The 17,315-nt window shown below is 39.8% G+C and overlaps 1 protein-coding gene across 2 annotated transcripts in view; it reads right to left on the bottom strand.

Annotated features, from left to right (window-relative positions):
* LOC142400231 (uncharacterized) overlaps window positions 1–17,315 on the bottom strand; it is a 127,835-nt gene that overhangs the window by 64,811 nt on the left and 45,709 nt on the right. For both annotated transcript variants that reach the window (XM_075484974.1, XM_075484975.1), the window contains exon 8: window positions 4,779–4,902. In XM_075484974.1, the coding sequence (XP_075341089.1) occupies window positions 4,779–4,902 (124 nt within the window). The remainder of the gene's footprint in view (window positions 1–4,778; window positions 4,903–17,315) is intronic.

Below are 17,315 nucleotides of genomic sequence, written 5' to 3'. Positions count from 1 at the left end.
AGAATTTTCTGTTTTACATGTAATAAAAGTTATTTCAATTCATTTTTTTCAATGAATGTAACAAAGGTAATGTAAATTCAACACTGTATTTAACTCTCTGTGACAGCATAGGAATCTCATGCAGCATTTCAGAGGGGTTCAAAAGAGCCTGGCCTGATAGCTGAGTCTGAAACATTTTAAAGATTCATTTACACAGCAGAAAGCTAAAGAAGAACACCTGTAAAGGGCTCTTTGCATTTTTTCACCTGCTGCTTAAACTAATGTTAGCGTAAACTTAATAATCCGACTGAAGCGTTTGTCTCTGGCTGTTTGCTTGGTAAAAGGCTTTATTTGGTGAGAGAAAATGTCGGCTGGTACGACAGGACACAAGAGAAGGAAAAGCTGCAGACTAAGCAGTGAGCTCGTATACTTTGGATCCATTTTGATGGACCATCTCTGCACTGTGCTGATTCATCATTCCACTGGCACCAGCGTATGGTTTTAAAATGATAATAATTCAAAATGTACACCGATTAAAGGTAAAGGTACACTGATTGAGCTCTGCAAAATTATTCAAATTTTGACTCATTAACATTTTTGAACTTGAAAGAAGCAGCTTTTCTGTGAGAAGAATGTTTTCAATGAATGTGACTTCTTCAAAGTTGTAAATCTGACTGTCAAATGCACTCCATTAAACTTGATCAAATAAAGTAGACCATGCAATAAAATGATTTTTTTCAAAATGATCTACTTTTTTTAGTCAGAGTTAGATTTTTTACAAGTAATAAGACAGATAAATGTAGAGATATGCATCAGATGGAGCCCATGTTGCAGTACTTTATATACATATATATTCGGTATAGAGAACTCAGAGGAGCGCATAAAAAGCCAGAAATGAATGCGAGCTAGTTCATCTAAGGACTGTGAACTGTAAACTTTGAATTAAGTGGAATTTCATTTGAATCACTGTGACCTGAACCTTGAACAAGGACCTTGCACAACACTGCTGGATAGATTTTAAAAACATTCCGGTCGAGAAAGTGTAGTGACAAAGAAAACAACTGTTTGACGCAGAAGTGATAATGAGTAACTTAAACAGCTGTAGAAAGATTGTGGTTTAAGATGTTTGAAGTCTTCTTGTGGCCCCGTTCTGAGGAGCTTTTCTCTTTCACACCTCAGGAAACCCTCTGCTCCTCTAAACTAAGAACACTCTAACTGCTGTTAACTGCAGGTATAAGGCTTCACACAAGCCTACTTTCAAAAAAAGATAGAAAAACAAAATAATGGAGCAGCTTTTATTTCTATTGTCCTGATACCAGCATGGGTGCATGTGTTGGCCTATGACTGAGGCTTGTGCGCTGCATGTGTCCAGCAGCACAGAGTAACCTGGTAATGGTAAATGGACTTGTTCTGTGCTTTTAGCTGACCACTCAACATAAACACTACATGCCACATTCACCCATTCACTCATATAGCACAACTTAGTCTATAAAGCTCCACAGTGCTTTCTTCTAAACGAATCGGTAGGTTACGTGGGGTTCAGTGTCTTGACCGAGGACCTGTGGCCCAGGGCAGCTGGGAGTCGAACCAACGTCTTTCCAATCGGCAGGCAACTGCGATTATCTGTTAAATTGTTCTGACTGATAAAATTGATCAACACATTTCGATGACTGTAATTATTCTTCCTGATGATAATAGTGTGTCTAAGTGAATTTAGTATGATTTTTTCTTTTGAGGTCAAAGTCCATAGTTTAATTCTCTAAATGCACATATTAGTATGAAGATGATGTTAAAAAACCCTTTGAAAACCTATCTGAAATTCATAATTTCATAGTTATATTGAGTAGGAAGTGTCACAGAGATAGTGTCAGCTGTAGTGTAAGCCAACATGTAACATGCTGTCTAGATTTCCCAGCAGCAGATGTTGCAGTGCAGCTCCTTGAGGCAGTGTAATCTAGTGGGATGTGATTGTGTTAAATGGACTCTGGAACGTACCCAAAGAGTTCTCTCAAGAGCACCAACTGAACTGCTGACACTCCAAGATGTTGACAAGCACTGACCTGGAAAAGCCAAAACCACCACATCCACAGTGGGAGCTCAGTAAGTACTACAACTTCTGCATGAACTGACAAGTGTTCAGAGGCACTTCCATCTGCTTTACCCGTGTGACCTTACACACACACAGTCTGTCAGGCACAGAGACACTTTCTTCATCAAGAAATACGTACGGAGCAACTAAGGAAAATGGGTGAAAATGAGATAAAGCTGTTGAAAAAGTCATCTGTGACGGAAGTACTAACTACAGTATTTCATTACCAAGCCTAACCATAGGCCTACTGCTGTTTACTGTGTGTGAATTCACATGGGACATATTAGTGGAGCGCTACGAACCTTTGTTATTCATTCAAGAACAATCAGGTCCTCTGATATATGACATCAGCTGTGTTACACCCCACAACTATATGGGGGAGCCAAGAGCGCGCCGGATTCTCTGGTGTTTCTTTAGAATGAGTCTGCAGTTGAGCCTTATCTGCACCACATGCTCCAACTCCTGTTTGGATGCAAAGATCTCTGATACCATGACTGCCAATGGGACACACACTTAAGCCAAAAGGAGCTTCCATCTTTTTTTTCAGCCAGTGAAAGATAGATTTAAATCACCAATAACCGATAGTTCCTAATTGTTTGTCCATCACTGCGTAAAAGCAGTTAACTATTTATTGACAGTTTTTAAGAGTAAACTATAGCAAAGCAGATATCAAAAATGAAATATCTAAACTTAAGATTTGACAATGGTTACCAAAGATGGGATGGGAGTCTCCAAAATGGAGGTATCTGGACATATCCTGGGAACAATCTATGCACAATGTTGATACTTTTATCAAAATGGAATAAATATTGGATTAGGCATCAGTATAACAGGCCTAACTGTGTTATCAAGCCACAAGCTCTAAACTGTTGTCATCTACATGTATTTGTTTGGAAGCAAACAAACAATCAAATAAAAAAATGTCTTATCTTATCTAGTCGTATCTTTCAAAAGAGACCAAAATGGAACATTTATACCATTTGACTGCCCTGCAAAGGCGTTTCTGGTTCATTTAACCCTACTGACAGGGGGATTAAGCCTTACTTCAAAATACAACGTAGGAAAGAAATATATGCTGATGACATTGAACTTGAACTACACTGTAAGCTTTTAAGAGTGTCCTTGTCTAAAGTTCAGCAATGCAACGTGATCAGTCAGTGCACAGAAAATTCTGTGAGATTCCGTAAAATCTTACGGATTGCGTGACCTGTCACGGCTTGTGCTAAAAACATTATTAAATGTGATAAGTAGTGAAAAGAAGAAAAACGGATTTGGATGCACAGATAGCAGGTTTTTTTTATGGAAATGAGGACTGTTAGAAACCGTATACATTATCTGCTGACAAATCCTTACTGTGGAACGTAATAATGCATACAAGTATAGCTGTGTTTTACAAAATATGAATGTAACTCACTAGCTATCTTAGACTATGAGTTCAGTGTTGTTTCATGGTTTTGAATTTTAAATTCACAGGTTGTCCCACTGTATCCATCTATCCTACTGCATAATGCTTTGTTAGCAGTAGTTTTGCATATATTCCATTCATTTTGATGACAGAGCTCTAATTCTGAGGTACTCTGGTTGTTGTACTACTACAGCGTGCCACTGATGAGTTAGAATATTTGAATCAGTGAATCTCTCTCACATATTCAGATTGCCTTTATTGGCTCTCCCTGCTTTCCAAAGTCTGCGGGCAACATGCTGCAGCACAGGACTCATTTGGGAAGAGATGCTTTCTCTAATTTCCCAAGAGGATCATGTTGCATAATGTAAACACCAGCTTGGTGAAAAAGTGAGAAAGCCTCCATAAGTATGGTGTTGTTTGTACAAGGCTGTTGTGTCTGAATGAATTTTTACTGGCGGAGGTCTGAATATTGAAACCTCGCACAAATAAAGCCCTTTCAAATGAAGGACTGTGTGTGTGTGTGTGTGGCTTTTTGGTTTAATTAGAGATCCTCTACAAGCAAGTCTAAGGTCCTATACTTCAGGGAAATGTGGGAATTTTCCTTTCCAATAACAGGACCAAAGATTATGTAAAGAGTAGCCGTTTGAGGTCTTTTGAATCACATTCTTCAAATGTCTGAAGGCACGTGAGGAGATTTGCCCTCGTATGAAGAATATGTCTCATGGGCACTGGATAGCATCTGGAAACAACCCATTCATCATTATAGAAATCTGCAATAAGGCTACTGGTTGTCATGGTGGTTATTTAGATAAAAAAAAGAGTTCTTAAAGCAGGGAACACTGAATGATCTCTCTCTGAATGTTACCGAATTCAGCTTAGGATCTGATTACTGTAAACAAAAACCTTTTTCTTCTATTTCTATGAATTATATGAAGCCACATGAACACAGAATTTATTGCAGGACTGAATTAGGTCTGAGACTCAGTCACTCTATCATGTGACAAAATAGCCTCCAAGTGTTGAACTGACACTGAGACTTATTTTTAGCAGCTGTCTAACTCATTCATGCTCACGTGACAATGTTCCTTGAAACATGTCAGTGGGGGTTAGATCATTTCCTCTTTGATGGTAAATCATCAAACTGATATTAATCACAGCTATTACAGACATTCTTCACATTCCTTTGTTTCCCTTCTCTTGTTAGAATGTTTAGCAACCATTCTGATGTTTGAGTCATCGTGTGGAATAATAACCCTGACAAATACTGCATTAGTGGCATTTAATTAATAAGAGGGTAACCATTACCGTGACAATGAGCAGAATTCCCTTCAGGAGGGTGAGGAGCGAAGTGACCGGCTGAATGACTGTGTGGGCCAGTAGAATAGCAAGGGTTAGAATCCAGGTGAAGGCTGGGATCACGTAGATGTGGCTGTGGAGACAAACACATCGTTGAGCTTCAGAAGCATTCACAGGATTTATTTTTATGTTCTGCATCCCTGTTATGTATCTATCACTCCTCAACAACCTGCTGGTGTTACCTGCCCACTAAAACAAAGCTCAGTATTCATTATCAGCTCCGTAACCTCTGTGATCTGATGTGCAGCTGCATTCTAAAACAAACACCTCTCTGCTAAATCACTGCTTTTGTTCACTCATCATGATGTAAAGTGCTTTATAAATAAAATATATTATCATTATTATTAATTATCAGTGTTATTTGAAAAACAAGTGTCAGCTGGAGACTTTGCACATTCAAATTTCTGATGCATAGTTTGAATGTGAAAAAACAAACCCAGGAATGCATTCAACAAAGATCAAGCCAAATTTACTAAACATACTAAACAATTATTTGTACTTGTATTATACTTGAACATTTCCAAGTGAGGCTACCGAATACTTAAATCTTTCCATCCAGCAATATAAAACTGTATTTGGGTGGAGGGACAGGAACTCTGTGTTTCGTTGTGCCAGCGTGTGGCGCTACTGAGCCCCTCAGCCCCCCGTCTTGTGCTGGCAGGGTTCTGTAGCTCGTGGTGAAGCATTTGATCCAGTGCGATCCGATAAGCCATGATGTTTAACTAATCTTAAACATTTTTTTTGATCAGTAAATAATGTGAACTTGATAGTTTATAATGTGCAAAACAGAAAGAGAAAAACAGCATTTGGACTTCCACTGTGCTCTGCAGCTCGATAGTCCCAATCCCTGCAGCCTCCGGATGTGTTGGCAGTCATATCATCATTAAAACTAGGTTACATTGCATTTCTTTATGGAGTTATTTTTGGTACCACGCAAAGACAGCAAAAATGAAACCTGTGGACACAAACTTTCGGACTATTTCATGTTTTGCCAATGCGACTGGGTTGTTACATTTATAAAACTGCTGGTTAAAGGGAACTCATGGTTTCTATATCCACTTGTGATGATTGATCGGGACTCTACCAATAACACCTTATAGGATAATCTGTGCCGACGCTTCCAAAGCATGAGCGTGAAATCAGTCCACAACGAAACAAGCATCCATGTTGTTCTCCTGTTTCTTGTCTTTTTAGTCTGGTATGTTTGTAACATTGTCTGGTGATATTTGTGACAGCAATACGTTTGTGGGGTCACAAATATTCGGGCTACACTGTCTGTCACAGAGAGTCCAAGCGAGGACTGGCAAGTATGACAAAACTTTAAAGGGATACGCCACCTCCAGGCCAAATTAAGTGTATCCCCGCATTCCCGAGACATAAATAAGTGTGTGGGAGCGTTTTCCTGGCGACCCAGGCATTGTCCGAATCTCACAGCACTGACCACTGCTTGGTTGCGCGTAATACATACATGCTAGCGTCTCCAGCGTGGCCAATCGAAATATTTGGGAATCCACCCACCCCCTGGCTGCTCCCAAAGACGTAGCGGGGAGTGTGCTTCGGCTGTGTTTTCCGCACCGGAAACTAGTTCCCAAACCGACATGAGCAAACCAAGCCTTGCGTGTTGATTTACATAATCATTTGCACTCGATGTGAAAGTACACCACTCACACAGTAATTAGAAGGTAAATCAAGTAAATTAATTCATGTTGGGCTAAATATTTCGATTGGCCACGCTGGCGACGCTAGCATGTATGCATTACGCGCAACCAAGCAGTGGTCAGTGCTGTGAGATTCGGACAATGCCTGGGTCGCCAGGAAAACGCTCCCACACACTTATTTATGTCTCGGGAATGCGGGGATACACTTAATTTGGCCTGGGGGTGGCGTATCCCTTTAACAAAAAAGGCTTATGCTCTGATGACACTATGGTGGGTTTGAATGAGGAGCACAGAAACAACAAAAAAAGGGGGGGGTATTCCCTGATTTTTCCTTTCCCTGCACTTTATATTTAGTGTGTCTTCTCTGAATAAAGAGCGTATGCATATAAAGCTACCAGAACATTGTTTTGAAATTGATTGAACCATACCAGAGGGAAAAGACTGGTAAACTTTAGTTAAGAACCAAATTAGAGAGCAATAACTCTAAATTACATAAGAACAAAAGTTAGTGGATTTTATGTAATTAAAAAAGAAAAGGAAATCACATTATACACAAAAAAAGTGTTATGGGTGTTATGTGCTCAATATTCTAGAATGAAATTGTCAGGTTATAACGCATTGTAAAACCATCACGTTAACAGTTTCTTCACAGTTTTTTTCAAGCCTTCCTAATTTGGTTTTAAAGTTTAAAGTCACTTGAAATATTAAACATGAGGAGCTGCAGAAAAATGTGATAAAAGCTCATTGTGCCACAACAGTATTAAGACCAGTAAGTTCACAATCTGTAGAGATGAGGATGAGCTTAGAATCATCCTAATTAAACACAGGAGACTTAACTGATGTTTAACGGTTAGAGAGCTTGTTAATCCTCTTACTTTTCAAGCTAGAAGGCAAATGAGATTTTTATTTCCAAAAGTGAGTGAAGTAAGGTTAAAACACAATAATGTGGACTTTGAGGAGAAATGGATCTCAGTTAAACTTTAAATCCCATACAGCTCAGTGGGGTTTGTGTCCAGGGCACCAACTATCCTGCAGCATTGGGACTGCGCAGAGGGTTTTTGTACAGACACCTGCAATGCCCTATCGATTGCTGCCCCTGGGGAGGGAGGATAAGGTGGTTTATCCAAAGGAGGCAACCCCAGATTTTTTTGCACTCCAGTAACCCTGCCTTCCCACTCCCACAACGAATCGCACCATCTCCCCTGGCGCTGAGTATGCTGATAATGAAGCACCCAGGCGTGCAAGTGAAGCCGTCCAACCGCCCTGTAGAGTGTGAATAATATTATTTGGGTAAAGGATTAACTGGGGCATGACAAAATAAATTAGCCCTGTTAACTGATAAAGGTAATTATAGGCTTGGGAGGCAAAGAGGAGGTGTGAAGTTAAGGGGAGAGACAATGATCAGTGAAGAGATCCCAAAGCTGCACGAGTTTAAGTTTACTTTAAACACACAAAGCTGCAGCTTTCATACATCTCCGTTGTGTTAACGTCAGGCAATCACTGTGTTGCTGCCATCAACGCAATAATTGCACTTGCAAGATTTTCTTCTCCAAAAAACAAGATTCCCGAACAGGCTGCCTTCTAGTGAAATATTTAAAGAATTTAGTAGTAATTAGGACAAATTCTGATTTGAAAGACATTTTCAGGTGGCTTTATTCGAGGAAAAATCCTTCACTATCCTCTTCTCCCGAGCCCATGTTGCATCTGTTCAAGCAGGCAGACAAATATAAAAATAGATTAAATGGCTAAATAAATAAGTTTATATGATAATAAATGCTACAAAAATAAAAAAAAATCTGCTTCACTTTTAAACAGCATTGTGTTAATTTAGCTGTTTATTTACTTTGCCACTTAGTTTTATATTTGAATTGTTATTCTAATTGGAATTAATCTAATTTATTTCTTTGTTATTTTTATTATTCCTGTATTTATTGCTGTATTATTCATTTTCCCATGCATTGATATTTTTATTTCCTTAAAATGATCTTTGTTTCATTTTGAATTCGTCATACATGTTTTGTTGTTTGATATGTTGTTGCACCTGAACTCACCTATTCTTATTTCCTATTTCCTGCAGTATAGTTGCATTTTGGCTGCAAAAACATTATTTTGGTTCGTGTGACGCAAACAGGCTGTTGGGAGTATTTCTAATTCTCACCCAGTTCCTGATCAGTGGGGTGATAATTCCTGAGAGGTCAGGTACTTTCCAGCTTTTGTGTGAATTCAAGTACAAACTTCACTTTTTGTTATATGTGGCTTGACTTTTCTCTGGGGAAAGAATCTGCCTCAGCCAACCTGTCAGGTACACTAACCTGCGATTTCCACCAGGACAGAGGGCAAAGAGGAGCGCTGTTGGTTTTCCATACAACCTTTTCACAGATCTTTGACAGTCTTTACGCTGCAGTGGGAAACCAACCTGAAAGAACTCCTTGAAAATAAAAAATAAAAACTCAGTGGACTAAGAATTCTTGATCCTTTTAATTGAAAGGTTGCTTATTGAGGAGTAGAATGCCCATACTGTCCTGCTATAACCTTGCTACCTTCTCTGTTGACATCTGAAGTCTACTGACTTTATTCACTATCTGCTTAAACCATCATCTGCCAATCAAGGTAGAATTGCAAGTAATAAAACTTTAGTTTGATTACATGTGTCACATGCAGTGATGGGCAGTAACATGTTACTGTAATCCGATTACTTTTTCAAGTAACGAGTAAAGTACGGGATTACAATTGCAAAAACAGTAATTACATTACTGCAAAGACCGCAGTTAGCAAAAACAGTAATTAGATTACTGTTACGCAGGCTGCGTTACTGCGTTACTAAACTGTGATTTTCTTTGTGAGAGTCAGTGGGGTTACATGGCACTGAAAAATCAGATTAATAGCTAAATTACAATAAAACTGAGTTATTAAATTCATGTATACATATTAATCTAACAAGAAATTGAATCGGATGGGGTTACTTGCGGTCGGATTAAGACCCCGAGATAACTGGGTTGAAAGTCACACTAAACCTGCTTGTAGACGCTGAAGCACGTGGTGAATTAGACTTTATTAGATTTTTTCCCAGGATTGTGACCCGGAAGTCAAAGGAGACGATATTCCTGTTGTTGTCGCCGTCAGAAAGAAACAAACAACGCGATGGAGAATGCTCCGTTGTGCATCGCGTTTGTGCAACAAGCAGCTCATCACAGACCAAATGTAGAGGGACGTAGCTTCATCTTGCTCTTCGTTCGCCATCTTTCTCCAATGCCTGAGTTTGTTGTTGTTGGTGGTGAAGACGTCAACAGGAAGTGGCTCTATTAGCAACAGTTGGAATGGGTACAGCGCCACCTATCGTACCGGGGTATGACACACTTTGTGCCAATGATCCGATTCATTCACTTCCATATATCCAAGGATAATAACCTTTGCTCAAATAAGGAGCATAACCCAACTATAGCTATAATCGAATTAATCTCATCATGTGGACCCACTGAGTGTCTCATGACAATCACATATGAGCGGTGCAACGTCAGTGCGTGTGTAGATCAACAAGAGATAACATGAACCATGCAGCGTTTAATGCTTGGAAGTACCGACATTGCTTTGAGTTTGACTCGGGAAAAATTGTCAAAAACATTAGCGTCTACTGTACACTCTGCATGGGAAGAATTTTTTTATCTACAGCAGAAAATTCCAGCTCCAGTCTGAGAAAGCACCTAGCATGCCGGCACAGGAATGTGAAACTCATTGAGAACCCCCCGGAGCCCCCCACTGACATCCTACCACGTCCAACTCCACCGGGCAAACCTCCGACGGCCCCTCTGCAGCTGAACAGGTGAAAATAGACCGAAGAGCGACAGAACTTAGTGCCACTGTACTGAAGAAGCTAGTTGCTGTCTATATTGTCGAGAACATATTGTCCATTTCCACTGTAGACTGAATCATTCCGACGCATTGTAGAAAAAATACTGACCAAAAGCGGTGTCAAGCTACCGCAGGGAAAGTCATTTGCAGGAAACCTTGAGAGAGAATATGACATCAGGGCTCTGAAGTCTCATGTATTGAGCGTGTCAGTCACGCTTTTCGGTCTTTTGTCACGCACTCCCACACATTGTATTTCTCACACTGAAAAAAAATTAGAATATAAATTTCTCTGGCGCGCCGCTATCGCTATGGAAATGGCAGGAAACAAGCATGTCTCCCATGAGTCTGAGCAGAGCAGTTATTAATAACAGCAACACTAATAATAATATTATTAATGACAGACCCCCATTCCTGCGACCCGTCCAACCGGCCCGCCCAACGGGGAGGGGGGATGTCACTCTTGCCTGCATTCAAAACTTAAGAGCCCTGTATGAAATGATGGTTATTATGCTTATTATTAAGCTATTATGTCAATTCTATATGATGGATGTACAGAAAGAATAGAATTAGTCTGAAAGGTCTATTGCTTTATAGCGTACTCAGGTTGTGCATCATGTTTTTGAAAAGTAACTAAATAAAGTTATTATTAAAGTAACTAATTACTTTTGAAAATAAGTAATCAGTAAAGTAACTGGATTACTTTCTTGGATAGGTAATCAGTAACTAATTACTATTTCAAAGTAACTTAACCAACACTGCTCAGCAGGTTTAATCAGGCAGTCAAATTTAAACAGGAAAAACTTCAGAAGCACCCATCAAATCATAGGCAAGCAGCTTTGAAAAATTCAAGACCCTTCACGTGGAAGTTCATCGTAAGCATATCCACTGTACTGTAGAAGATGAGAGCTCAGTGACCAACTGGACACTGACAGCTTAGAGCTATTACACAATGTCTTCAAAGATTGAGCTTATAAGCTTCAAATTTTAGCTGTGGGATGCTCGACCTTGAGCAGACGCAATCACTATAAGTCTCATGGGGCGGTCAAACTCCTACTTTGCTGCAGAGCAGTGTAAGGAGGCTCTGTCTTAGAAACCAAATACTTCTAAAACACATGCCACAAACTCATGAAAGAACAGCAGCAAGACCTGTGAGTCTTCGGCTGAAGAGAAGCTTTTGTTCTTATTCTGCATCTTACTGACAACAACATTATGTTTGATGTTGTTTCCGTTGTGACATTTCAGCCGAGTGCACACCAGAGGACGTGGCAGATAAAGGTGCATTTATGTTTCATATTAATCTCACAGTGTAATGCAGTATAAGCTAAATTTACTCATTTGTTTTCAACATTTTTGCATAAAATTCTTTTTTCTCCAAGATTTTAGACAGCTGCAACAGTGCAAGAAACTAAGTACATTTGTTGAAGACCTATCAGTAATATTCTATTAAACTTTGACAGTTCAATCTCCATCCAATTATAAAGGAGTTTCTGCTGTCAGCAAAATATAATTCAATGCATGCTCTTAACACGGTGACCTATACCTTTAATATTTAACATATAACATCACCATTAAACCGTCCATTCTATCTGCCTGTGATCTTACACTTTCCATGATGATCAAGGGAAGAAATGGTTTTACCACATTTCGCCTTTTTCTCCATTTTGTTCCTGCTGTGCATCCAAGATGTCTTCTCTTCAACTCATCTTGATTTGTGGTCTTATTCCAGGTATTACTTGGGATTAGAAAGTTAGTTGCTCCAACAGGTTAACAACTTTCCTGTTACCATGGTGATGCATCATAGCATATGTAGAAAAAAAAGTTACCAGCATAAGTCCCTCCAGCAACACCAAATCCAAACCAGCACTGAACAATGTTTCAGAAGTAGGAGAAGTCTCAAGCTGATGCAAAGACAGACACATTATGTCCAGAGCTACTGCAGCAGGCTGCCAGCCTCTAAGGCGTCACCTTCCTGGAATGTGCAAGTTTATATCATGGTCATCTTACTTGCAATATGCGACATGTTGACACCTTAATCGCAGTATAACTGTCCTACTACCAGTCGTACTTGAGTTTTTGCAGCATCTTGCGATACAGTGCTATTTTACGATGCATCCATTAATTTCCCGGACCTTTTATTAGGAGGGATTTGTGGCTTCATTTAATCATACATCCCCAAACAAGAACCTAGAACTAACCTCCAACTTTCTTACACGAGAAGCTGATAACCTGCCCCTCTGCAACATTGAAGCTCCTCCCAGGAAGCAAAGCAGCTATGTGAAGTAGTCATAAAGCAGCAATAAAAAATACCTCCAGAACATATGAAATGCAGGGAGCCCTGTTCAGTGGTGGAAAAAACATCCGAGACATGAACATATACAGTACGACCTACCAACAATCAGATACCCAGCTAGACTAACAGGCCAGCCACAGGAGGAGATGGATGCAATTAATGACAGGACATAAAAACACCTAACAATGCTTGACTAAAATGCTGTTAGTCTTCAATGCAAAGTCCAGCACCTCAAAACTGTACAAACAACAGGAAGATGGGATTCAAGGTAAACACAAGATAAATAGATAGATACTTTATTGATCCCGAAGTAAATTCAAGCATCCAGTAGCAAAACATAACAATAAAACAATAAAACAATAAAAATGTTTATACAACTATAAACAATTTAAAAATATAAAGTGACCGTTCAAGTAGCAAAGAAATACGGAAGTGCCATCACTGAGAGCTGTTGTACAGCCTGATGGCCAGAGGGACAAAAGAGTTCTTGAGCCTGTTGGTGGAGCATGATTGAGACAGCAGTCTGCCACTGAACACACTCCTGCTTGACGAAGGTGTTGTGCAGAGGGTGGTGGGCGTTGGGCACAAGAAACTTGTGCTAATGAAAAAATGGACCAGACTCAGTGAATAATTTCCTATAATCCCCATATAAACCAGTGAGCTGACCAATATGTCACTGGGGTCATCAGGTGGGAACCTCCTTTCATTGCTGTTTCGTCTATTTGGGCCCACAACACTTCCAGGAGGCTAGACAGTGATCACTGGGAGTCCCTCCCCTAATGCCAGTCATCACTGCTCCTGACACGACAAAACCCATCTTTTTTCCACAACCACAATTTACCCCAGCCTCTCACCAACTGCAAACCAGTCATAGCGGGGTGGGGATACAAGCCCTGTTTTGTGCAGGTGTTAGAAATAGAAGAGGCAAAGATAAGTAGGAATGGGATTCAAACCCTGGTAGGGGGTAATGAAAGTATAGAGGGTGCCAGAGGTGGAGGCATGACAAGACACACGAGCAGATTCAGCAGACAAACTCACCTAAACAGTCCTGCAATCAATAAAAATACCAGCAAAAACAAGGCCATACAGGCCAACTCACCTGAAATGGTTTCAAAAGACTCACATGGGCCACACCATAGACATAATATACGTAGACACCTCATGGCGTGCTGGAACGTAACAGCGTCACCGCCATATTGGGTGGGTCTCCGCACTCGAGGCCAGCACCAGAATCAATTGGAGTCGACGGAGAGTGAGCAACTATGCCCGTATTTTGTGCAGTTTACGGTTGCAATAACAGGCGCAGTATTGATACCAGATCGTGTGGGATTACCTTTCACATGTAAGATTGAACAATAACTTTGGTTATTTTACCATATATAATATTATGTCATCCTAACTAACGTTACTTACGTGTAACGTTATTACAGCGGGAACTGGTACTCACTCTTGTTGTCTCTTGCTGTTTTTTTGTTTCTTCTTCATATTTTGAAGGTTTCCCAGTGATACAGGCTTGAGGAGGCAATGGGAAGTTGCTATAAGACGGGAGGGTTTTGTTGCGACTGAGTCGTCAAAGCTCTGTAGTGAGCACTTCAAGCCTGATGATTTTGACAGGACGGGTGAGATTGTCAGGCTTAGATATGATGCTTGTGTCATTTGTGGTGTCTGTATTTCACAAAGTAAGGCTGCACCACATCGCAAAACTAACTACCCTTGAGTTACAGAGTGCCAGCATACACAAGAAGCTGTGCAAAACTGTTCTTTTTCAAAGGTTTTAGCTCCCCAGCCCCAGTTGCAAGCCTAACAGGGTAGTGTAGGACGCTGGAATGACCTGGAATTACTAACGCTTTTTTTTCTAGGACTTTAAGAAAAAAAAATGTACTGGACTGGTACAGTATATATGTGCAATATTATATTACATATACTGCTTCAATGAATGAGTAACAAGTCATTTAGATGAATAAAGTATTTTTCTATTCTATTTTATTTAATGTTTACTTCCACCATTTATATTCCACCAGAACTGTATATATCTTTTTCTAATATATTTATAACTGTTTTTATTACTCAACACTTTTTTTTTTTTATTCATGACACTTTATTTTCTTCATTGTTGTTGTTTTGTCTGTTGTTCTTGAATGCCAACAAAATTTTGCTGTAGGAATACAAATAAAAAAATCATTGAATCCTATATGGGAGCTTGTATGTATATGTGTTACAGAAAGGTCGTTTATGTGTGAGAGAGAGAAATAAATTCAAATGAACAATCAAACTTGTTTCTTTATTCAATATAAAATTCATATTTAAGTTAATTTATACATTTATCAAAATGCTATATCCTACCATATGTCTTTGTTAAAGAACATAATACAAAGTCTTTCAGCATGAAAACACGTATTTTTAATGTGTGATAGCGTCCTGTATCAAATCTCTGTCGTTTGTAACAAAGCAAACCCTGTGAAAATCCGGTGAATATTCGGGGAGTTATGATCATTGTAGTTGTGGATATACACCGTCCTCAGTCGAAATAAATGCAATGTGGGGGCATTGGAGACTCAGCCAAGATGGCGGCCGCGCTGACACGTCAGCTCCAATAGGCAGCGTCACTCTATGAGGCGTCTACGTATATTATGGCTGTGTTCGAAACCGCATACTTCTCCTACTACTCCCACTACTCATACTAACTTTTTGAGTTAGTAAGCGAGTTTAAGTAAGCGAGAAGTTTCCGGATGCATACTAGATTTTGCGAAATGTTGGGTATGCATCATGAGGTTACTACTCGTACTCAAACTACCCAAGATCCAACGTAACGGGACGTCGCCGATCGTCATTTCCTGTCAAAACGGCAGTTTCAAGCTAGCTACAACGAGGGTAGGTTCACTTCCTGTTTTCAAAACAAAAGCACCAATTGTATTGGCAATAGATCATATGTTGCCCCTATCAAAAATCTAAAAATCTCCTCTCCTCCATACTCTACAGCTCTTTCCAACTATTCTTTTTCTTCTCTACACCTTACCAATTCAACCGTCCCTGCTTAGCCTGAGCCACTGCCTTTGCACCCTTTAACATTTCCTCCTGTCTACGAACCTGCTCAACAACTAGCTTTCTCTTCTCCTTGGGACCTGCTCTACTCCACACCGGTTTTCCTGGGCCAAGCCCCAAGCCTCCCCGGCCTATTTGCACATTACCCACAATCTCTGCATGTCTAAGAGTTGCTTCTGCCAACTGAGCTGCCATTCTTGGATTCCATTTCTTCCCCTTGGTTGGGTTTGGAACCACCTTACTAACTACCACATCTTTACTTCCAGCTAACAGGAGCTCTGTCCTAACTTTAGTACATTTAAACTCCTCTACTAGACTAGATACTGGGAGCTGGAGTATGCCTTTCCCATACAGTGCCATAGTACTTAAGCATCTAGGAACACCTAGCCACTTCCTAATATAAAAGCTAACTAATCTTTCCATTTTTTCTGTAAGAAATAATGGAATCTCATACACAGACAGTGGCCACATCAACCTGGGAAACAATCCAAACTGCAGACACCACAGCTTCAACTTTCCTGGAAGCCCTGATTTATCTATTCTATCCAGTCCCTCAGATACATCTTTCTGAAACTGCACTGCCTTCTCTCCATCATTCATGTCTGCCTGGTACCACCTACCTGAACTCTTTACTGCCTTATCCCTAATTATTGGAATTTTTTCTTCATCTATTTCAAATCTTCTATCACTTAATTTCCCTCTACTTATTGAGATAATTCTAGACTTAGTTGGTTTGATTTTCATACCAGCCCACTTTAGATTTTTATTTAGTCTCTCAAGTATTCTCTTCATACATGGCACTGTTGTAGTCACTAACGTCATATCATCCATGTATGCTCTAATTGGTGTAAGACGCATGCCATCCAGACGTCTCTCTCCACCTACAACCCACTTGGAAGGGCTAATAGTAATCTCCATGGCCATTGTAAATGCTAATGGAGAAATCGTACACCCTGCCATAATACCTATTTCTAGCCTCTGCCAACCTGTAATGAAACCTGCTGTACTTAGGCACAGTAAAATATCCTGAAAATGTGCTCTTACTAAGTTAACAACTACTACAGGCACTCTAAAATACTCAAACGCTTTCCAAATAAGGCTATGTGGCACTGAACCAAATACATTTGCTAGATCCAGAAAAATAACATGCAAGTCTTTTTTCTCAATCTTGGCTGTCTGAATCTGATGCCAAATCATGCTAGTGTGCTCTAAACACCCTGCGAAACCTGGTATTCCTGCCTTCTGCACAGTAGTATCTATTAAGCTATTCTTTTCTAAATAACTTAATCTCTCTGCAACTACACGAAAGAAAATCTTCCCCTCTACATTTAGGAGAGAGATCATCCGGAATTGACTCAGGTCCAAGGACTCTTTCTCCTTTGGAATAAGAACACCTCCTGCCCTACGCCATGCTCTAGTTTTTGAATTTAATGAATTTGATTTGATTATGATTACAACGAATTGGACTCTAATTGGCTTGAATTGGACTGTATTATTGAAGTGCTTATTATTATTATTATTATTATTGAAGAGATGACATTTGTTGTGATTTGGCGCGATTTAAATAAACCTGAATTGCATTTAATTGAATTATGGGGAGCGGCTGAAAAAATAAATCTAATAATACACAGATAAAACGGTGCTGGT

The sequence above is a fragment of the Odontesthes bonariensis genome, chromosome 15, assembly GCF_027942865.1.
Source record: "Odontesthes bonariensis isolate fOdoBon6 chromosome 15, fOdoBon6.hap1, whole genome shotgun sequence".
NCBI lineage: Eukaryota > Metazoa > Chordata > Actinopteri > Atheriniformes > Atherinopsidae > Odontesthes > Odontesthes bonariensis.
Note: the sequence above shows the minus strand (reverse complement) of the source record. Positions and strands in the feature narration are given on the sequence as shown.